The 24,686-nt window shown below is 41.1% G+C and overlaps 1 protein-coding gene across 2 annotated transcripts in view; it reads left to right on the top strand.

Annotated features, from left to right (window-relative positions):
* slit3 (slit homolog 3 (Drosophila)) overlaps positions 1-24,686 on the top strand; it is a 264,962-nt gene that overhangs the window by 162,112 nt on the left and 78,164 nt on the right. For both annotated transcript variants that reach the window (XM_078788398.1, XM_058048416.2), the window contains 7 exons: positions 2,356-2,427; positions 9,785-9,948; positions 14,388-14,532; positions 17,253-17,324; positions 19,657-19,728; positions 20,101-20,172; positions 22,414-22,557. In XM_078788398.1, the coding sequence (XP_078644524.1) occupies positions 2,356-2,427; positions 9,785-9,948; positions 14,388-14,532; positions 17,253-17,324; positions 19,657-19,728; positions 20,101-20,172; positions 22,414-22,557 (741 nt within the window). The remainder of the gene's footprint in view (positions 1-2,355; positions 2,428-9,784; positions 9,949-14,387; positions 14,533-17,252; positions 17,325-19,656; positions 19,729-20,100; positions 20,173-22,413; positions 22,558-24,686) is intronic.

Raw genomic sequence — 24,686 nt, 5'->3', positions numbered from 1 at the left:
AACATGCAGGGATTCTTGCATTATTATTATTATTATTTTTCAAAAACAAAAAAAAGAACAATTATTATTACAACGATTATTTCATGAATTTAACCACAATTGTTTAATGCTTATGTTTGGAGCGGCGGGGGTAAACGTAAATCTATCGGTGTAGTTTTTCATTTGCTGGAGCGATGCTAATAACACTGGTTCGCACCATATAATCATGCGGTTTGAATGCAACATGACACAAATAGTAGTAAGCATTTTTTAAACAAAGCCAGCAGTGTACACAAAACATGAGCTCTCCTCGGGCGCAATCCGGACAAACAATTCCGAAGTCATTTCATTTGCACTCAAGAGGAGAGAGTCTTGTGTATTTAAAAAAAAAAAAATACAGACACTTAATGCAATCCCGACAACACAAGCAGTATTTAAAGTGCCGCCCAACATGTGGAACACGAGGCTTGTAAAGTAGGCCAACGTGAAACTTAATATTGTATATAAATGTTCTTCACTGTTTATTTGGACTAATCCAGACCAGTCACAACTGTATTAAGGCGGAGATTTTGAAGTGTGGTGGGGGGGGGGGGGGGATTTGGGACTGAGAGGGAGGATAGCTGACAGGGAAATTGTAGTGGCGTGGGGGTGGGGGGGTTGTTATTCCACAATTAAATTATATAGACTGGGTGGAATCACCCCTGACAGGGCTGGCCATAATATATATATGTGTGTGTGTGTGTTTAGAAGCGACCGTGTGTGAAACTCAATCCTTCCACCGCCAAGGCCATGGAGGCTACGCCGGCCGATACGAAAGCCATTCGGAAGAGACGGGGAATTAAAGAGAAAGAAAAGTAGTAAGACCAACAGTGCGGAGCAGCGAGTGTATTTTGGGGATGAGTGGGTGTTCGTATAAACACAGAGAGTCGGGTGTAATGAGACTTATTTTCAACAGTTGTGACAACATTAGCTTCAAACGCTCACTGTGGCGCCTTTGTGTGTTTGCCTGCTACCTTACGCTATTTGCAATGCTTGCAAATGACTACTTTCATTGGGCCAAATTGGAGGCTTTTGACCTTGTCCTTGGCTGCATTGTGTAAATATTTCTGTCCTGATTAAAATAAAATTATACGCAAACACTCAAATGTTGTATTTGTATTTTAATTTCATGTTGTATGCACAACATGAAATTAAACTTATTTATTTTTCTATATCATCTGATATCATTTGCTTTTCCATTGTTTTATAAAGAGTTAAAATGTAATAATTAACTATTTATTTATTTATAATAACACTACTAATACTACTACTAATAATAATAATATTTATGTAATAATATTTATTATAAAAAAATAAATATTTAAATAATTTGTGCAATCTGTCTGTCTGTCTGTCTGTCTGTCTGTCTGTCTATCTATCTATCTATCTATATATCTAATTTTACCCTATTATGCTGTAGAGCAAACACTGGTCACTACCTGTCAGTAATGTTACTGTGAGGTGAGACACACAAGCACCAGACTTGACCACCGGAACAATGTATGAATTTGACCAGACTACTTTTACTGCGGTAAACCACACCAAATCTGAACCCCTGACATCACTTCCTGTTTGCCCCCATTCAGCTGCCCGAACCACATAAGTCTTATTTATGTCTTAAAGGGCTCATTTTCTTTTATTATGTCTACTATATCAAGTACCACAAGTGTAAAGGTGACTATAGGGGTGTTATTTCATGTTGATAGGGCTCTAATAATGTGAAAAATCTTATTTAGAAAGTCATAAACAGTGGAGCTTTCTATACTCCACCTAGGAAAATATGATTATAATTATATGTAAAGAATCCTATCATGATATCAAACACCTCCCAGTGTTTGCACCATAATGATACTATAATGTTAGCTGTATATCCCAGCCTGTTGTTTTTTGTGGCAATGTAATTTTTTTGAGCATGTGTGCATGAGGTGGATGTATTGGGCAGCCACAAGCGTGTTATGAAACGACCAGCTTCACAGATCAGCGGCTTTCAGCAGCCTGAAAAGCCCTTTGCTCTCCCCCTTGGGTTGCTTTGATGGAACAGCTTTATGTCTTTGCATTTCTTCCCCATTTTCTGTCTTTGTTGGCTTTGTTTTGATACATGAAAATCAATAGTGATGTGCTTGGGGAGCCACTTGTGCGTGTACATTATGTGTTTGCTTGTAACGACAATCTGGTGTTGATGGCGCTTTGGCTTGATAGTAAATACGCGGTGCCGAGTAGTTTATAAAAGAGCTAATAAGAGACTTTCTAAAAGGCGGAGGAGTGACTTGCATCAACGCACGTTTCCTGGAAGTGAGCTCATGAATATGTTTCTGCTTGTCTTTTTTCTCTGTGCAGCACCCTCAACAACAACAACATCACCCTCATCCCACTGTCCAGCTTCAACCACATGCCTAAGCTGCGGACACTGTGAGTACAACACACACACACACACACACACACTATCCGGTGCATGCACTAGTAAAGGAGATCCCACTGCTAATGCCAAGCATACTGTTCAACAATTCGACTACATGTTTCAATGCAGACCTTAACCAAGAAGGTCATGACTAAGGGGGATCCAAGTCAAAAGCATATTGTTGTGCATTGAATACTGTAGAAATCCTCCCCCTGAGGACTCTAAGTGGGTTTCGAATAGAGGATAAGGGAATCTTAAAGAACCAAATTATAGAATGAGAACCATATTGTTTATTCCTGACAACAATACCTAATACAGACGTCCGGGTTTATCTGCAGTCCCTGTATGCCTACAAGTAAGCGGGTCTTATTACAGCGCAGTTGCAAAAAAACACCCTTCCTTTCCCTGCCCGGCCTTTTATACACTCGAGGCTGGAGTCCTGAGGCTGGGGTCCTGGACCAATCAGCTTACGCCACTGCCTTTGCTAGAACCGCTCTCATGGTGTTTCTCTATGTGTTTGCTTTTATCTTTAGCTTGCAAAATTGAGCAAATACCTTCAATACATACAATATACAGGACCTTACACACATGGAGGATGCCCACCGGGATTCATTATGGTTATAATGAAATGAGTTATAAAGACACATTCATTCATTTTCTAACACTTATCTTCACGAGTGTCGCGGAGGTGCTGGAGCCTATCCCAGCTGTCTTCGGGCGAGAGGCGGGGTACACCCTGGACTGGTGACCAGCCAATCACAGGGCACATATAGACAAACAACCATTCACACTCACATTCATACCTATGGACAATTTGGAGTCGCTAATTAACCTAGCATGTTTTTGGAATGTGGGAGGAAACCGGAGTACCCGGAGAAAACCCACGCATGCACGGGGAGAACATGCAAACTCCACAGAGAGATGGTCGAGGGTGGAATTGAACCATAGCTGTGACGTCTGTGCGCTAACCACTAGTCCGCCGTGCAGCCCTATAAAGACATAATTATCTAATTATTTTAAGTTCCTGCTAAAACCTGTTTAGCTGTGATCAATGCCTTGAAATGATTTTGCAGCAAAACTGACAAAATCGAACAAATCTTTCACACTTATATAATTCTAAAAAGGTGTTTTGATCATTCGTATTCTACCTTTTTTTGGCTTCTAACTCCTCATTCAGGTTAAAATTTGTGTTTTACACAAAAACTCCAAAAACGTATCAATTGTTTGCACTACACAACATTCCCGCTCTTCTCTAAATACATAACAATTGTTACTGCTACCATATTTCTTAACCATTTAAAGCCATTCCAAAGTGTAAAATGTACAACTCACTCAGAACATTTAGCATATATTGTGCTATCATGCTATGTGTTCGCATGCTAGCAGTGACATTAGCATAGTAGCATTTTCTGACAGTATTAACACATATTGAAACGTAGTGCTACCATGGTAGGTGTTGCATGCTAATGTTAGCATATTAGCATTATTAGCCGGTTTATTAGTAGAACTCTTTTGTGCTATCATGGTAAGTGTAATGTTAGCATTAATATTGACAGACTATGTTGTATTGACTATGTTGTATTTAATTTGTTAACAAATTCACAAATTGACTTAGAATGTAATTTCTATTTATTTTGTGGCCATACATTGTATTTATTTTATGACCAGCCGGTTTATTAGTAGAACGCTTTTGTGTTATCATGGTAAGTGTATTGTTAGCATTAATATTGGCAGACTATGTTGTATTGACTATGTTGTATTTAATTTGTTAACAAATTTACAAATTGACTTAGAATGTAATTTCTATTTATTTTGTGGCCATACATTGTATTTATTTTATGACTAGTTTGTTTACTTCCTTACTTTATGAATTTCATCCATTTATTTTCTATGCTGATTGTGATTATCCTCACTAGGCTAGCGAGGGTATGCTAGCCTATCCCGGTCGTCGTTTTTCTCTTTGTAAAAGGTCTATCTATTATCCTTTTGGGCTATCTGAGTGCCAAAAGATTTCATGGACTGAATTTTGCAAAGACCAAATTCATATCGAAGTGATTTTTTGCCGTCAACACCACGAACGGCCGCAAAATCCACTTATGTTGAAAGGACCATTTTTCTGCTCAAATTTGAATGGCAGCTCCCATCTCCAGCCAATCACAACGCTCACGTACGCGCGTGTGTGTGTGCGTATTTATGTGTGCGTTTGCCTCAAAATCAGGCGTATAAAATTGGATTTCGGGCCGCGGTTGAAGCTACAAGTTGGCGGGCGGATTGAGTGCAGAATCACCAATATCCAATATCGTTTAATCAGAAGCCCTCCAATGCTTCTGTTGTCTGTCAACCATGAGTGACTGCCCCCCCAGCTCCCATTTTACCTCTTATCCACCCCCCCTCCTTGCAGCCTAATCCTCCGCTCCATCTTCTCGTCTAATCATTACCTCTGCCATGGAACCCTCATTGTCATGCATTTTGGAAAGGTGTGGCATGGACTAAGGAAGAATACATTATACTTTGGTTATTTCATTGTATTATTTTGTATGTTATAGGTTGTTTTCAGATTTTTTTTTATATGTGTAATGTATTTTTTATTTTTTTTATTTACCACTAATGGCATCACCTCATTCCATAGCATCCATAAATGTGCATTTGCAAGACCTTAGCGAACATTAAACACACAATAAAGCACAAACATACAGTCAGCACACAAGCACAGCACCCCCACCCGCTCCTCATTCTGCCCTGTGTTTTAATCCTACTTGTCAGTAATTAAGGCTGAGCCGGGGGTGGGCCAGAACGTGGCTATCTCCAGGCGGGGGGCTTGACTATAAACTGGATTTATAATAGGAGAGCGGTATTAAAAGCCGCTGCCCCCGCTGCTAGCATCAATGAGCCCCATCTCTGTTCCATAACAGGATTTGTCCTCGGCTTTATTACAAAGGGAGGCCTGTCTTCTGAAAGGCGAGATATCCCGGCCGGCGTATAATACGCTGACAAGACATCCTGCCATTTTCCCTGCCCTTCTCTCTCAGTCTCCCTCTGTGTGCCGTGCACTCTTAAGGTGTCCGCCAAGCATGCGGCGTCGCAGCTTTGTGTTAAAATCCCTTAATGCACCCAAGATTGAACATTAGCATGCTGGGAGGTCATTTTTTTCCACAGGCTTCACTTTGTGTGAATGCCTCTTAAGTCATCCACTCCTCATCGGGAAACGAGACTTTTTTAATCAGGGATATTTTGACGATGAGAATTACAGTTTGTGCATGTTTGCGTATATTTCTATTGCTTCTTTTTACATTACACTTTATAGTTTTATTTAATTAAATGGAATTAATTGAGGCGTGTCAAACCGGAAAGGCATTGTAAAGAAATGTAGCTTTCCCGTATGAGCCATCTAGCCACTTAATCAGGGGTCTCAAACTCAATTTACCTGGGGGCCACCGGAGCTGGGTTCTGGGTGAAGCCGGGCCACATCAGGTTTTAAAAAAAAAACCCAAAACGCATTTATTAGAATCTGGAAAAAAAATCAATTAAAAAAATATCTTCAATGCTTTTGCTTCTGCTATACCCTACACTTTTTCAGTACTTTGGTTCCGATCCTCCACACCAAAATATCTGATAAAACATTCCACTGTTCTCAAATATCTTAATTTTTATTTTTCTATTCACAAAATAAGATAAAAAAAATAAACAAATTAAGAATAAAGACAATAAATCAATCAATCAGTAATAAATAGGTAAAATAATAATAAAACAGCAAATAAGAAAAACGTAAGAAACCACATACAGTTGGTAGAGAAATTATTTTTTTTAGATTCAAATGTACAGTATTTAACAGTTATATTAACAGTATATAACAGTATATATACTGTATATAACAGTTACAGTACAGTTATTTAACCTTTAACATGAACATTAATGAAACTTAATAATTTGACCCAATTAGCAAGTTAGCATCATACTCAGTTCCATCTGGGAGCAGCGTGGTAACTTTAACAACATGTTTGATGAGATGCTTTATCTTGACGTGTATTTTCCCTTTTATTCCAAATCATTTCCTGCATTTATTTGTACCCAGCGTCATAAGCCTTTAGCTTCATCTTTAGCTTCATTGCTAATCCAAAGCAAAACAGGGCCGGGTAACAGGGTAGGGTAACAGTATGGGCGGGGCAAAATCATGTTAATTGTGTCCGGTGTGCACACAGCTTTAAGCTGTCATTTCAACATTAAACTTTGGTATCAAGGTGGTGGCCTCAAACTAGCGTCTCGCAGGCCACATTTGGCCCGCCGGCCGTCAGTTTGAGACCCCTGCACTTAATCATATGAACAGCTTGGGGCAGGGCAGACAGCTTATCTGGCTTACGATCACGCCCATATTAGGAAGTCTTCTCCTCTGTGACATCACAAAGGAGCAGTTTTACCACGCCCTCTGAAACCGAGCATTTTTGAGCTCATTATCAAATGTGCAAACCTCATTATCTGAAACTTCGGCATGGTTTAAGACGAGAATACAACATTCTAACTACATTTATAGTTCAGAAAAGTGGAAAAAGCATAATAGGTCCACAAAAGTGTAATGTGAACATAAATAGTAATGATTTTGGGGTGGTTTTCCCTCATAAAATAACATTTTTCTCATACAGTGAAGAAAATAAGTATTTGAACACCCTGCTATTTTGCTATTTCTCCCACTTAGAAATCATGGAGGGGTCTGAAATTTTCATCGTAGGTGCATGTCCACTGTGAGAGAGATAAACTAAAAAGAAAAATCCAGAAATCACAATGCATGATTTTTTAACAATTTATTTGTGTGATACAGCTGCTAATAAGTATTTGAACACCTGAGAAAATGAATGTTAATATTTGGTACAGTAGCCTTTGTTTGCTATTACAGAGGTCAAACGTTTCCTGTAGTTTTTCACCAGGTTTGCACACACTGCAGGAGGGATCTTGGCCCACTCCTCCACACAGATCTTCTCTAGATCAGTCAGGTTTCTGGGCTGTCGCTGAGAAACACGGAGTTTGAGCTCCCTCCAAAGATTTTCGATTGGGTTCAGGTCTGGAGACTGGCTGGGCCATGCTAGAACCTTGATATGCTTCTTACGGAGCCACTCCTTGGTTTTCCTGGCTGTGTGCTTCGGGTCGTTGTCGTGTTGGAAGACCCAGCCACGACCCATCTTCAATGCTCTGACAGAGGGAAGGAGGTTGTTCCCCAAAATCTCACAATACACGGCCCCAGTCATCCTCTCTTTAATGCAGTGCACTCGTCCTGTCCCATGTGCAGAAAAACACCCCCAAAGCATGATGCTACCACCCCCATGCTTCACAGTAGGGATGGTGTTCTTCGGATTGTACTCTTCATTCTTCTTCCTCCAAACACGCTTATTGGAATTATGACCAAAAAGTTCTATTTTGGTCTCATCTGACCATAAAACTTTCTCCCATGACTCCTCTGTATCATCCAAATGGTCATATGCAAACTTAAGACGGGCCTTGACATGTGCTGGTTTAAGCAGGGGAACCTTTCGTGCCATGCATGATTTCACATCATGACGTCTTAGTGTATTACCTACAGTAACCTTGGAAACGGTGGTCCCAGCTCTTTTCAGGTCATTGACCAAGTCCTGTCGTGTAGTTCTGGGCTGATTCCTCACCTTTCTTAGAATCATTGAGACCCCACGAGGTGATATCTTGCATGGGGCTCCACTCCGATTGAGATTGACCGTCATGTTTAGCTTCTTCCATTTTCTAATGATAGCTCCAACAGTGGACCTTTTTTCACCAAGCTGCTTGGTAATTGCTCCGTAGCCCTTTCCAGCCTTGTGGAGGTGTACAATTTTGTCTCTGGTGTCTTTGGACAGCTCTTTGGTCTTCGCCATGTTACAAGTTAAAGTCTTACTGATTGTATGGGGTGGACAGGTGTCTTTATGCAGCTAACGACCTCAAACAGGTGCATCTGATTCAGGATGATACATGGAGTGCAGGTGGACTTCTAATGGGCAGACTAACAGGTCTTTCAGGGTCAGAATTCTAGATGATACACAGGTGTTCAAATACTTATTTGCAGCTGTATCACACAAATAAATTGTTAAAAAATCATGCATTGTGATTTCTGGATTTTTCTTTTTAGTTTATCTCTCTCACAGTGGACATGCACCTACGATGAAAATTTCAGACCCCTCCATGATTTCTAAGTGGGAGAAATAGCAAAATAGCAGGGTGTTCAAATACTTATTTTCTTCACTGTAACATCCTGCTTTTTTTGTTTTTTTGTAAATTTTTCTCATAAGATTGTCATATGATCATGACATTTTCTCAACATGGACTTTTCATTTTAGCATGGCTTTTTCTCCTGAAATTGTTTTTTTCCTCATAACATCATCATAGTTCTTCCAGTGTTATGAATGTGAATGAATGTGTGGTGGCGGTCGGAGAGGCCATAGACTACCCTAGAGCATCTGTGTCTACAGACATAGTAGAATACCACCAATAGAGTGGTACTGTAACATTTTTTTGCCCTAAGATTACTTTTTTGTAGCGGCATGACTTTCTCATACAATCAGGACATTTTCTCAACAGTGACTTTTTTCACATCACAAGAAGTCATTCTCATGAAAATATATATTTTTTCATGATTTTCTCACACAATCATGTCATTTTCACAACATTTTGACTTTTTCTTGAAATGGATGTCTAATAACATTATAGTGGAGCGTTGCAGTTATTTTTTTTGCCAATGTTGCTACTTTATTCTTGCAGAAATCACAAGCATTGAGCATAAAACAGCAAAAAAAAAAGTATAATTTTGAATAGCAAATGGCAATACTTACTTGCAACACTACTTGTTATGTTGGGTTTTTGCTGAAAACAAGCCAAAGAAAAAGTAAATAGACACATGCAGATTGTCTTTCAATGACCATGGTTTAAAAATCCAAAGCAATGCAATTTCAGGGATTGGATTTTTGTCTTCAAAATGTTGCTGGAATCCCAAAGTTTATCACCTCCGGATTGTACCTCATGCATACATTTGTACATATTGTACATACATACAATGTATAATACATATAATTCTTGTCACTAATGTTCATATTGGGATTCAGGTTATTGTCTTTTCTCATTTATTCACATTTCCTTTGCTCCTACTTGTCATATTTGTTCATATTGCTTCTTCTTGCTTCTATGCATTCAGTGTGTATGCTGGCGGCGTTGCGATTCTCACGTCTTTTGACATATTGTATCACACGCATTCACTCGTTCGCCAAACGAGCATATTGTTGTGTTCCTGTCTCTCCAATGTGTGAGTGACGCCATGCAAGCTGACGAACCCACAAACATTCAACCCAAATCTCCTCTTTTTGGCTCCTTTTCCCTCAGTCGTCTGCACTCCAACAACCTTCACTGTGACTGTCACCTGTCCTGGCTCTCTGATTGGCTGCGGGCGAGGCGGGGCCTGGCGCCCTTCACACAGTGCATGGCCCCCGCCCACATGAGGGGCCTGAATGTCCCTGATGTGCAGAAGAAGGATTTTGTCTGCAGCGGTGAGTTCACATCAGACGCGCACTGGTGTGCTATATGAAGCATATCTGTGTCCTTTGGTTTGATTGGATCATTGATTCACTGAATAGGTGGATTAGTGGTTATCATGTTGGCCACACAGTCAGGAGATGGGAAGATCTGGGTTTGATTCTTTGTGTGAAGTTTGCATGTACTCCTCGTGCGTGGGTGTATATGTGCAGACGTCAATAGCAAGTGTACATCATTAAAGTACTATATATGCAGATCTAACTGGCAGTTGTACATGATTCAAATACTAAATATGCATATGGGAATGCAAAGTACTAAATATGCATACTGGAATGCAAACTGTTGCAAAACAAGTGCTATATATGCAGATTTGACTGACAAGTGTACAATGCTTAATAACTGCTATATATGCAGACGTGAATGGCAACTGTACAAGACTAAATAAACACAACATATGCAGGTGTAAATATCAACTGTACATTGATAAATAAATATTCATATGTGAACGGCAACAAGTAGAAGCAGCATTGTATGTAGAAAAAAATAATATACATGTAAAAATAAATTATCAGTAAATAAGGAGTTCATTCATTCATTCATTTTCTACCGCTTCTACCGTCACCAGCCAATCACAGGGCACATATAGACAAACAACCATTCACACTCACATTCATACTTATCGACAATTTGGAGTCGCTAATTAACCTAGCATGTTTTTGGAATAGGGGAGGAAACCGGAGTACCCGGAGAAAACCCACACATACACTGGGAGATCATGCAAACAGAGATGACCGAGGGTGGAATTGAACTTGGGTCTCCTAGCTGTGAGGCCTGCGCGCTAACCACTCCACCGCCGTGCAGGCTACTCTGTATATTCATTCATTCATTTTCTACCGCTTATCCTCACGAGGGTTGTGGGTATGCTGGAGCCTATCCCAGCTGTCTTCGGGCAAGAGGTGGGGTACACCCTGGATTGGTCGCCAGCCAATCACAGGGCACATATAGACAAACAACCATTCACACTCACATTCATACCTATGGACAATTTGGAGTCGCTAATTAACCTAGCATGTTTTTGGAATGTGGGAGGAAACCGGAGAAAACCCCACACATCCACGGGGAGAACATGCAAACACACAGAGATGGCCGAGGGTGGAATTGAACTCGGGTCTCCTAGCTGTGAGGTCTGCGCGCTAACCACTCAACCGCCGTGCCTATATAAGGGGTTGTGAATGAATGAATACAACAGCAATAATATAACAAAATGGAGGCACAACTAAGAGTAATTAATTTGATACTAAGTTAATGGAACTAATTAATTAATATACTTAGTTTGGCTTGTGATTAGCTGACAGTTTATTGCTTTTTGTATGATAAATGTCTTGGGGGAGTTAAACGCTTGTAAAAGTCCACCTTGTCTCATTACTGCAAGCAGTGTTATCGTCCAGAGACAGCTCAACATTGAGGCATCTAACACTGACACAAAACCATGCAGACCACAGACTTATCGCTGTTTGGAGGCGCCTGATTCAGCTAATAGACTGTCAGGATGCTTCCTCTTTATTAGCCTTTAGCCTCATCGCTGCGGTGTACATGCCCCCCGATTAGGACTCCTCACGATAGGTTGCTCTCCATTGGGCCTCGACTTCGCTCGTAGACTGCTTAAATCTTGTCTGATTTATACTCGGCGCCCCCTATAGGTTGTGCTGTGTAATACAGATATCCACAAAATATTGTAAACATTGGGCAAATAGCCAATGACTAACCTGCTCTTGCGCCTCTGCACATGTTTTGCTTGGAGGCCGCCATGTTTTTCAACCAACCTTGCTCAAATTTTACACACACGTGCTTGTCCGTCCCTTACACGGGTGTACTCAATTTCACCATGATCGGGCTTAATAAGCTAAAGTTACAGTAGGATGTTTTGAAGAGCTGTATGAGAAATGTCAGTCAAGCCAACTTCCATCCATCTATGTGTTTTCTATGCCGCTTATCCTCACCAGGGTCATGCTGGAGCCTATCCCAGCTGACTTCGCGCAACAGACTAGATAAACCCTAGACCGGTCAAGCTAACTTATTGGTGTTTAAACTTTGGGATTTACTAACAGCGCCCCCATGTTGTGTTATTGTCAGAAATACTGTATAATATCCTGGCTATTATATATCATAACAATAAGTGTTCACGCCATCCACACATCCACACAAGGGGGGGACAGAGCAAAAAGGCTCTGTGAAAAAAAGATGGAGACACAAGGGTATGAAACTAAGGCCTTGACCACACGTAGCTGGGTGTTTTTAAAAGCGCATATTTCCCCACAGCCTCGTATTAAAAAAAAAAAATGCATCCCCACGTAATTGACAACAACAATAACGGGGACGGCTGCACAGCGATCAAGTGGTTAGCATGCAGGCCTCACAGTTAGGAGACGTGAGTTTGATTCCACCGTCGGCCATCTCTGTGTGGAGTTACCATGTAATATAATTTATTTTAAAAATAGAAACTATAATACTAATATAGATAAAACATGGCCCTGTAGGCAATTTCTGAATTACCCTAATGTCGTGTTGCATTTTATTAGCCGTTTTATTATTATTTTTATTTTATTAATAAAAATAAAAATAAAAATAAAAATAAAAATAAAAATAAAAATAAAAATAAAAATAAAAATAAAAATAAAAATAAAAATAAAAATAAAAATAAAAATAAATAATGCAATATAATACGAACTTATTGTTATGATTGTTAAATCCTTTAATTTTAGTTTCTATTATTTTGTATAAACTAAAATTAAAGGACTAATAAAATGTAAAATACAAGCCGTTGTACACTTCACTAATAATAATGATGATAATAATAACTCCAATAATATTCCACCCTCGGCCATCTCTGTGTAGAGTTTGCATGTTCTCCCCGTGCATGCGTGGGTTTTCTCCGGGTACTCCGGTTTCCTCCCACATTCCAAAAACATGCTAGTTTAATTGGTCACTCCAAATTGTCCATAGGTATGAATGTGAGTGTGAATGGTTGTTTGTCTATATGTGCCCTGTGATTGGCTGGCCAAAGTTCTCCCACCAGCTCGCAGTGCGTCCCGGTCTGACCCAAAAGATGCTTTCTACGTGGAATGGTTATTTCAGGAAAAGCGGCCAACACAAAGTGCTTCTTCGCCTCCGCTCTTCAATATGAAGCCGTATTTTGGCTTGCAAAAACACACGTCACATGTGTGACATCACAGCATAACTCCAGTTACTTACGCACATACCCCAAACACAACCATATTTTTCTCCATGGATGATAAGCCAAAATGGTGGACTGAGAAGCAGTGAATAGTTACATCACACAATGCATGTAACATTGACAATAAACCACCAGCAAAGCCCTGAAACTTTGCTGGGCTTAAGATTCCAACTGATTGATAATTGCAGCCAGCTGTTGCAAACAGACGTCGGGTGGCTGCACATCACAAGAAACAGGAAGTGCATACCAACATAAGAGCGACTTGACAGAGGATAAATAAAATAGAAATATAAGCCTCTCGGAAGATTCTGGGTTGTGAGGTTTTGTCCACTGGTCACTAGGTGGCAGTAATGTTACTGTAATGTTGGGTGAGACAAACAATATTTTCTTTTATGTGACTACATTGGGTAAATATTTGATTTAGGAATAAGGAATCCTTCGGAAAATCACTTATCCTGATCTGGTCTGAAATCAGTTACCTGTGATAAACGATGGATTACTGTGCTGTGATATTCTTATCATCAGGTAACAGAATATGAATCAACACACCAAGATTTGTCCTAATACTTTTTTTAGTGTATGTGTACCCGGTAACCCAAATTAATTTGTTCTCTTACAGCTGAGCTTAGGATAACTACCTATAGGATAACTACCTATAGTGACAAAAATAAAATAAAATAAATAAAAAAAGTATATTAGGAAAGCAGGAAGTGAACAAATGTAACAGTTACTGATTGTAAAAGTACCAGATGGAGGGGTAGGATTTAATAAGCTTTGCTTCTTCCTACTCCTTTTGGACATGTGGAACTGTGAACTGATTATGTGATGCATTCAATTGTAATCTGATGCATGTTCAAATGAAATAAAACCATTACCATTACCACACGAGTGTGCGCCGAGTATCAGTTGTTTACATTTTTGGTTGGGTTGGTTATTGTATGGTCATATCGCCTCGTACTTCGGTATGTGACAAAAAAAAACAAACTTAAATTGTATTAGGAAAGCAGGAGGTGAACAAATGTAAGAGTTACTGATTGTAAAAGTACCAGATGGAGGGGTAGGATTTAATAAGCTTTGCTTCTTCCTACTCCTTTTGGACATGTGGAACTGTGAACTGATTATGTGATGCATTCAATTGTAATCTGATGCATGTTCAAATGAAATTAAACCATCGTTATGGCTTTCATTCCTTATTGTGATTCTTTGGCTTGTCCCCAGGCCCCGCCTACACCGAGTCCAGGACGTGTGCGCCCCTAGTGGCCGTGTGCCCTCCCAGCTGCAGCTGCAACAACAACATTGTGGACTGCCGGCGCAAGAGTCTGACTGAAATACCGGCCAACCTCCCGGAAGGCATCGTGGAGATGTAAGACCGCTGTACTTTCTTTTCACAATTTGTGCACTGCTTTTTTTGCCCGCCAATATTCATGGTTTGACTTTGAGTACGCTGCTTGTGTCTGTGTGAGTGTGCTGTCCACTGGGAGACATTTTAAACTCTACTTCAACTGTACTCACGGACTTTCAATAGCTTGCACACTGAGTGAATGTTTAATTGAAAGTAAGCAGCAACGTGCATTCGCTCATATTTATAAAATCATGTATCTGAAACACCTGAACAGTCCAATATAGAATACATATTCTGATGGACACTGCACTGCAGCATACCCACAGCTGTTTGTACAACATCCACGCCAACACTGTCAAGACAGTACAGCTTCTTCCATCATCATCTAATCACCATTTGATCGATCTTTTCCATTCTGCCTCAGGAAGTGACATCCTGCTAATGCATCATGTTGTGTTAATTGTCTAAAGTGCCTTTGTCGCAGTCCCCTTTGGACATTATCCTCATCATACAGAGATATTTATTTCAAGAGCAGAGAGTAAGCCAAGAAACAAGCAGAAGTGTTCAGGCTTCTTACAAAAAAGTCATCTTCAATTTTATGACATATTGCTTCAAACATTTATCAGTTTATCAAATTATCCTGTACACAATTTATTTAGTTAGTTTTAAGGTGCTAAAAACAAGGGACACAAAAATGTGAGTAGAAAATACATAAATAATTGAAAAATATACATGGGGCTGCACGGTGTCCACACAGCTAGGAGACCCGAGTTCAATTCCATACTCGGCCATCTCTGTGTGGAGTTTGCACGTTCTCCCCGTGGGTTTTCTCCGGGTACTCCGGTTTCCTCCCACATTCCAAAAACATGCTAGGTTAATTGGCGACTCCAAATTGTCCATAGGTATGAATGTGAGTGTGAATGGTTGTTTGTCTATATGTGCCCTGTGATTGGCTGGCCACCAGTCCAGGGTGCACCCCGCCTCTTGTCCGAAGAAAGCTGGCATAGGCTCCAGCATACCATATAGCATATTAATGGGGGAAAATAAGCATAGTCAAATATGTAATGCACCTCTTAAAGGCGTTAGGAAGGCCCAAACTTGTCTCGGATGAGCTTGAAAGCTGCATTTGTGGGTTCCATTCAACACGTCTAATCCTAACAAACATGTCCCCAAGGATGGATGGATGGGCAAGAAAGAGATGAAGGTCAAGAGCAGGACAGGGTGGGGGTTAAAGAGGAGGAGGATAAGAGGGCGGGATTAGATCTCATTCATCATGTTGACAGCCGACCCTGGTCCCGGCCTTGGTCCATGCTCTCCTTGTACATCCACAGGTTGCCTCTCATCCTCCTTTTTATCACCTCCCATCCCTCCAGCCCCTCTCCTCAATTTCTAGCACTCTCATCCTTCTATTTCCTCCTCCAAACAAGAGGACATTAAGAATACATGAGCTGGATGAATGCACTGCATGCGGCGTGAGACTAAGCCACGGTACGTTTTTCCAAACGTACTGATAGAGCCTTGCTGCCAGTGTAATCAGTCTTGCGCTCACGCACAAAAAGAAGATGTCGTAACATTCCCATTTGGCTGTCGGCTTGAGAAAGTAGCGTGCAAAAGTCTTCTTTTAAAATAAATCATGTTCGGAAAATGATTATGGTGAGTGTGGCGCTGCCAGTTACACATTAATTATCCCGTGCGCCAACCTTTACATCATTGAGTGGCAGTCCTTCTCACACAAAACGCCTGCTGTCAAACACATTTAAAACATGATGGCTGTTACTTTTATACACGGAGGTCTTGCAAACTTCTGTTTTCACACAAAGGCTTCATCTTCTCACTCCATGAGGTACGACTGCACAACGTGGTGAGGTCCAACACGAGTAGTACAATACGGTTCTGTGCCAAAATAAAGTATTATTTATGCTTTAATTGAAGGTGTGCATTAAAATATGTATAGTTGTTGTTGTTATTCAGCTTTGTTTCGTCAAGTTTGATGATCATCCGAACTTGGTGCGCCCTGGTCGGTTTGACAAATGTGTTTAAAAAAAAAATCAACTAGCAGAAAAGTTCTCCTCCCATTCAATGTGGAAGTTGTACATTTTTGGCTTCAAAAATCCCGTAGCCTATGTGTTAGCAATGTGGTGTAAACAAAGAATAATTGGAATGTAAATATTGAAAATGTGTGTTAAATGAGAGTTGGTCTTCTTATATGTTGCTATGACTAATAATGCTAATACTACTACTAATATTTTGTTTTGGTCCCCATAACAAAAATACCGTAGTTAATCTTCAAACAGCTAAAAGGCTAAAAATAACCAATTACCTTGAAAGGGTGAAGGGTGAAATAAATTTCTGGGGATCACAATAGATGAAAATATGAGCTGGAAACCTCACATTGCAAATATTCAACATAAGGTGGCCAGAAATATTTCAATATTGAACAAAGCAGAGGAGTGGATTTAATAAGCTTTGCTTCTTCCTACTCCTTTTGGACATGTGGAACTGTGAACTGATTATGTGATGCATTCAATTGTCATCTGACGCATGTTCAAATGAAATGATTACCATTACCATTAGCACACAAGTGTGCACCAAGTATCAGTTGTTTACATTTTTGGTTTGGACCAGGGTACTGAAGTATGAACGCAGCGTAAAAGCAGTATTGCACAGTCCTGGTATAGACGTAAGGATGATCTAACCTTCACATCACGTTGCCTTTCTTCTCTTCCTTGTGTGTTTTTCAGTCGTTTGGAGCAGAACTTGATCAAAAGCGTCCCGCCTGGAGCCTTTTCCTCCTACAAGAAGCTCAAGAGGATGTAAGTCTGTCGATATTGAATAGAATAGGAACATTTGTAAGAGTAAAAACACAATACAGTACATATTGATGCCCCACATTTACATTCTAAGCATCTGGCAACCTTGACATGTGTTTAACTCCAATACCATTTCCCGTTCCATAACCTTCCTAACGCTTTTTAGACCACTGAGTTGAACAGAGTTTTGGTTAGAATTGCATGAACGAATAAGAGTCGATTTCACTTCATATATTCATGCCCGCATTCGCCATACCATTGTGTTTGGTTTGGATAAGAACAATTATATTAAGATAATATTGTGACAATATTTTTTTAATGAATCAACAAACAAAATGAAATGATCTGGACCCCTCTGGCATAATACCAGGAAATAAAAAGCCAATTTTGTATTATTTTGACTGAAGCTATCCCTCTGAAAGCTAGTGTGACTCAAAATCGTTACTTTAGACACGCGTATAAATCAATGAATTAATTGATCAGTAGGGTTGGACTAGACACCTTACTTCTTTGACCTTTGGATAATTATACTTATTATACTTCGGTACACGTACCCCTGGTGGTATGCGAGCCAATTGCGGGTCGTTTTTGGAAACATTATAAGGGACCTATTATGCTCATTTTCTGCGCTTTGTATTCAGTTGGGGCGGCACGGCGGTCAAGTGGTTAGCGGGCAGACCTCACAGCTAGGAGACCAGGGTTCAATTCCACCCTTGGCCATCTCTGTGTGGAGTTTGCATGTTCTCCCCGTGCATGCGTGGGTTTTCTCCGGGTACTCCGGTTTCTTCCCACATTCCAAAAACATGCTAGGTTAATTGGCGACTCCAAATTGTCCATAGGTATGTGAGTGTGAATGGTTGTTTGTCTATATGTGGCCTGTGATTGGCTGGCCACCAGTCCAGGGTGTATCCCACCTCTCGCCCGAAGACAGCTGGGATAGGCTCCAGCACCCCCCGCGACCCTCGTGAGGAAAAGCGGTAGAAAATGAATGAATGAATGAATGAATGAATACTTTATCGCGAAAATTAATTTGAGAACCAATTATCGGGGGCTGCACGGCGGATGAGTGGTTAGTACGCAGACCTCACAGCTAGGAGACTTGAGTTCAATCCTAGTTTCCATGTTCTCCCTGTGCATGTGTGGGTTTTCTCCGGTTATTCCGGTTTCCTCCCACATTCCAAAAACATGCTAAGTTAATTGGCGACTCCAAATTGTCCATAGGTATGAATGTGAGTGTGAATGGTTGTTTGTCTATATGTGCCCTGTGATTGGCTGGCCACCAGTCCAGGGTGTACCCCGCCTCTCGCCCGAAGACAGCTGGGATAGGCTCCAGCAACCCCGCGACCCTCGTGAGGAAAAGCGGTAGAAAATGAATGAATGAATGTATTCAGTTATGGACTCCTATAGAGCAGCTATACACAATAACCAGCAAACAAAGCTTTCTAGATCTTCCAGATTCTGCACCTCATTCTGCAGTGTTTCCGTAGACTTCCTCCTTCTGATCCAAACGGTCTGTTTAATTTAGTCCACCCCTGATCCTACTCTAGGTGCGCCCATTCCGCTGTGATCAGTCACACTCCCCAAGTGCTCTCGAGGACTTCCGGATATGTAGGACAGCATTGACTGAGTGCAAGCAATCTGCAGCCCATATAAGGAGGTCCGGATCGCACTGACGGCAATAGAACTTTGTTGTTGTTAGAAAAAACTCTTTCGGAGCCACCTAAAACTTATTTTATGGCTCACTTCCAAATGCAAACCTCATGATATGATGCTCCAGTTTTAGGGGACTGACAAGTGTGCAAAATATGAATATGTTGAAAAACATATGTCACTGCACTTTGCAGCTGATTGGTAATAGATTGGTAAAAGTCTAAGGATTATAACGTTTTACATGTATGGTAGAATGAATCCCAAAGACCATAAGTGCCCACCCTGCTGCCCATATATGGTCTTCCTCCCATGCTAACAGCTGCAGATACCATCATGACTGACAGACACGTGCAAGGCCATGAGGTCATCACTCAGCCACCCAATCATCATCCCGGAATGGGAGCGTTCAATAATAAATCTCGCTCCATGGATGTGAATGACACGCGGTGCACTTAACACGCCACCGCGTCTGCTTTTTTCCTCTTTCCCTCGCCATCCCATCTCGCTGTCCATCATCCTCTACCTCATTTACTTACACCTACTTCCTCTTTTTCTTTTTTTCTTTTTTCCCTTGACCTCTGCTGATGTATGCTGTCAGCGACAGTTCTAGGACATGTGTATCACTAATGCACTCCCTCCCTCTCTCTCTCTCTCTCTCTCTCCCGTTTTCCCTTCCCTCCTCCAGAGACTTGAGTAAGAACCAGATTTCCGACATTGCCGCCGATGCCTTCAGTGGCCTCCGCTCGCTCACCTCCTTGTAAGTATCACACATGAAAGCAATTTAGTAAATAATAATATTAAGGCTGAGGGACACACACAGACGCACACACGATATTTGATTGGTGTGTGTAATCACCCTCCGTGTTTGTTGTTTGCTACACGGGGTGAGTGTGATAAGAACATGAAGGACAGTTTAATTTGAATCAATCGGCGGCGTGAAAAGAAGACGGACGGACGGACAAGAAAGGGCGGGCAAGGTGAACGGGTGTTAAGAGTGACACACACGCACACACACACACACATAGGTACATGAACACAAGGGGATCAACTAAGGCGAGCTGAGGCGTGATGGTGCAAAAATCATTCCAGCAGACTTCTAATGAAATGATTTTACACTTGTCTTGGGCAGGGTGCTGTACGGCAACAAGATCACAGAGCTTCCCAAAGGATTGTTTGAAGGCCTGGTGTCCCTGCAACTATTGTAAGTACGCGCTGGAAAACAAGGGTGTTTAGTTCTTTGCATGCAGAAAGAAGACATTTTATCTAAAGGGAGACTGAGGGCAGCAAGAAAACAGAACATTGCAGCAAAGTGGAGACTAATACGGCAGCATATAAAGCTAAGACACAGTAACAGGCTAAGCTGAAGTCAGATGTGGATCTTTGTTTACATCGGCACACTAGAAATACTAGTCCTAGATCCAAAGATGAGATTTGTGCAGGAAGAGGTTAAGCTAATGTTGTATGTTTGTCCATTTTGGTCCTATCTAGCCGTGCCTCCTCAAATTTCCCTTGTGGTATTGCTGGGTTTCACATCCACTTGTTGTCGGCCATATGGCAAAGAGATGGAGGGTCATACAAATGTATTTGTGACTAGATGTTTCACAACAGAAATGCCAAATACATGCACTGTTCTCGCATGTTTTTGGATAACCTTATTATTGAGCTAGTCCATCATAATGAGAAAAAAAATCAGGAAACAACCAAAAAAACGCAGGGAAGCCACCTTCCTCAGAGTTTGCCAACCCTGTTGTTATAACAATAAAAGTAAAAACACTGTTGGAACTCGAAAATATGAAATTAGAACAGAAAACTAAATATTTGTCATTTCCTTGTATCGCTTCATTTAAATACTACTGCTGTATAAGTGCCCAATTATTCATTCATTCATTCATTTTTTATCGCTTATCCTCACGAGGGTCACGGATATGCTGTGGACTATCCCAGCTGTCTTCGGGCGAGAGGCAGTGTACACCCTAGACTGGTGGTCAGCCAATCACAGGGCACATATAGACAAACAACCATTCACACTCACATTCATACCTATGGACAATTTGGAGTCGCCAATTAACCTAGCATGTTTTTGGAATGTGGGAGGAAACCGGAGTACCCGTAGAAAACCCACGCATGCACGGGAGGAATATGCAAACTCCACACAGAGATGGCCAAAGGTGGAATCGAACTCGGGTCTCCTTGCTGTGTGGCCAGCGCGCTAACCACTCGTGCAGTGCCCAGTTATTCATTCATTCATTCATTCATTTTCTACCGCTTATCCTCACGAGGGTCGCGGGGGTGCTGGAGCCTATCCCAGCTGTCTTCAGGCGAGAGGCGGGGTACACCCTGGACTGGTGGCCAGCCAATCACAGGGCACATATAGACAAACAACCATTCACACTCACATTCATACCTATGGACAATTTGGAGTGGCCAATTAACCTAGCATGTTTTTGGAATGTGGGAGGAAACCGGAGTACCCGGAGAAAACCATGCATTCACGGGGAGAACATGCAAACTCCACACAGAGACGGCCGAGGGTGGAATCAAACTCGGGTCTTCTAGCTGTGTGGCCTGCTCGCTAACCACTTATTCAGTGCCAAATTATTCAACAGCATAAATATAACACCAACATTTGCTTGGTTGCAAAAAAACAAAATGTAAATGTAACATATACAAGATGGTAAAGGTCTGAAACACAAATTTGTGAAGCAATCACAAATTCCCAACGGGGCGCTCCACACATGCCCGGACAGCCAAGGTGTCCCTGGCCCCCCTCCACCCTGGTTCTGCAGAACTCAAGAGCAGAACAATGCAATATATTCATACTGACAAATGTGGCGTAAAAATGCAAATAGACATTATTTTCCTGATGTCTGAAGCTTTTCCATGGCCTGATGTTATGTCTTCATGCATTACACATGTACACACACAATTGAAGTAAATCATTTCAACACATGCACCATTGTTCAGTTTAATCTGCAACATATTGCACAAACATACTGAGTGTGTATATGTCTGTAGCTTTTACTTGCAGCCTGTCTGCTTGTAGGTCTCGTGGTTGAAACCCAGCAGCATCAATAGCAAGTAGCGCTGTAACCTGTATGTTGGTAAAGATGTATACTGTATGTATTTTAACATCATCTGCAGCATATGTTGGGAATAAATAGAAATGAAACTGCTCCACTGGTGCTGAATGCGGCATATGGTTCATGCAAGCTCTGTAGTCCACCAGCAGAAAAGTACTAATGTTCCAGGCTTTTCTATCATAAAGTGAAGCCAAGCAAAGACAATGAGGATGACTCATTTTTTCTCCACGTTAGGGTGCCTATTCATAGACTAAGGTTATTCCATCCCCCATTACCATCCTCTATTTCTGTGTTTCACCGGCCTTTAAAAGGCGAACAATACGATTCAGCCGTGAAACAACATGTCACACTTTGTGTTTCAGACTCTTGAACGCCAACAAGATCAACTGTCTTCGCGTCAACACCTTCCAAGACCTGCACAACCTCAACCTGCTGTCGCTCTACGACAACAAGTTACAGACCATCAGTAAAGGACTTTTCGCTCCACTGCGATCCATCAAAACTCTGTGAGTACTTGAACACAAAAAGTACACTATTGTATACCATTGGGAACATAGTGTAAATCAGTGTTTTTCAACCTTTTTTGAGCCACGGCACGTTTTTTTACATTGGAAAACATCACTAAGTCTATAGGAGGAACAAGCTAGGTGTTTCCACATGGACCGATATTACATTTCTCTGCCAGTCTTTACACCACGGACACTCAACAGTAGCCATGTTTACATGAGGAGTTTTTGTCTTTCCGAATGACTTTTCCGGAAACAATGGTATCCCTGGAAAGGAATATTCCAATCTCTTGTCTACATGCGTCGCTATAATCAACCAGAATAGTCAATAGGGCATGCCCAGTAAAACTTAAACATCAACATCACGTGATACCGACTTCCCCGAGTTGTTCTTTCACTTGTTGGAATAATTCCGTATTGTCAGTTTTTCGTTTGTCCAGTCTTGAAATTTAGTTTGAATCAAAAACAAACTTTCCGTATCAGTCCAGTGCCGATTGCTGGCCTCCATTTTTAAAACTGAAGAACGTCTGGAGCTGCGTGTTACGTCATATCTGAGCATGCGATATGATAAATTTAACCAGGACAGGATCAAATTCAATCTTGCTAATATTTTATAATTCAACTCGGTACATGTTTTATATAGATATATATTTTCTTTTGACTTATGGACTTATGAATGCCGCATAGGAGGGTTTAGATTCTGTTCTACAGATGGCGCTAATGCACACGAAAGCTGCTTGCCAACCGCCAATAAAGTACAGAAGAAGAAGAAGAACGCACCCTGACAACTTTCCGTTTGAGCAGCTACAAGATACCTCAGTCGGATTGGGGAAAGGAATATTCCACCCCTGTTAATCCAATTATATATTCATTCGGATTGGCACTATTCTTTTGGAATGAGGTGTATACAAAGGTCACATTCTTTCCGTTTGAGCAAATAAACCAAATGCAATTTGAATATTTGGGTCCACGTATACGTGGATATTAACATAATATTTGCAAATGATGATTAATAAATGTTAATTATAAAAAGTGATATTGGATAATTCCTCACGGCACACCTGACAATTTCTCAAGGCACACTAGTGTGCCGCGACACAGTGGTTGAAAATCACTGGTGTAAATGCTCTAATAATATACAGTATTCTTTACCTAAGCCACAATGAGGCGTTAATTGGAAGCAGAATTGGAACGAGGCCTGTAATATATAACAATTATATTATTTTTACTTTAAGAAGGATAGAGAAAGTACAAAAAAAAAACATAGCTTTCTTTGAGTACATGAGTACACAGCAGTACTCAGCAGCAATCACAGGACAAATGTTGTAAGAACTGTTATAAACTGGAATCAATGTTCTAAAAAACTGCCCATCCAGCATTCACTATGCATGAGTTTTATGAGTGGCGTACATTTTAAAGCGCATGCAGAGGTACATAACGCTGTCAGTAAAAAATACGCATCTGCTCAACAAGAGAGGAGAAATGCAAAAATTGTGGAACGGATTGAGTAAGGAACTCAAACTGAGTGATTTCAGGAATGTGATGTGATGGATTCCAATGTAACTTAAATCTTACTTAATTTAATGGCCCAATGAAATACATTCATTCATTCATTTTCTACCGCCAGCCAATCACAGGGCACATATAGACAAACAACCATTCACACTCAAATTCATACCTATGGACAATTTGGAGTGGCCAATTAACCTAGCATGTTTTTGGAATGTGGGAGGAAACCGGAGTACCCGGAGAAAACCCACACATGCACGGGGAGAACATGCAAACGTCACACAAAGATGGCTGAGGGTGGAATTGAACCCTGGTCTCCTAGCTGTGAGGTCTGCGCGCGCTAACCACTCAACCGCCGTGCCGCCGTCTTTATTAATATTTTAATGATTTTCTTATCGGGCTACATGGTGGTCGAGTGGTTAGCGCACAGACCTCAGCAGACCGGAGTTCAATCCCCCCCTCGGGCATCTCTTTGTGGAGTTTGCATGTTCTCCCCGTGCATGCGTGGGTTTTCTCCGGGTACTCCGGTTTCCTCCCACATTCCAAAAACATGCTAGGTTAATTGGCGACTCCAAATTGTCCATAGGTATGAATGTGAGTGTGAATGGTTGTTTGTCTAT

Source organism: Doryrhamphus excisus, linkage group LG23, assembly GCF_037039965.1.
Source record: "Doryrhamphus excisus strain RoL-2023G ecotype Guam linkage group LG23, RoL_Dexc_Guam_v1.1, whole genome shotgun sequence".
NCBI lineage: Eukaryota > Metazoa > Chordata > Actinopteri > Syngnathiformes > Syngnathidae > Doryrhamphus > Doryrhamphus excisus.
The sequence above is the reverse complement of the archived record's forward strand: the minus strand, read 5'-3'. Positions and strand labels throughout refer to the sequence as shown.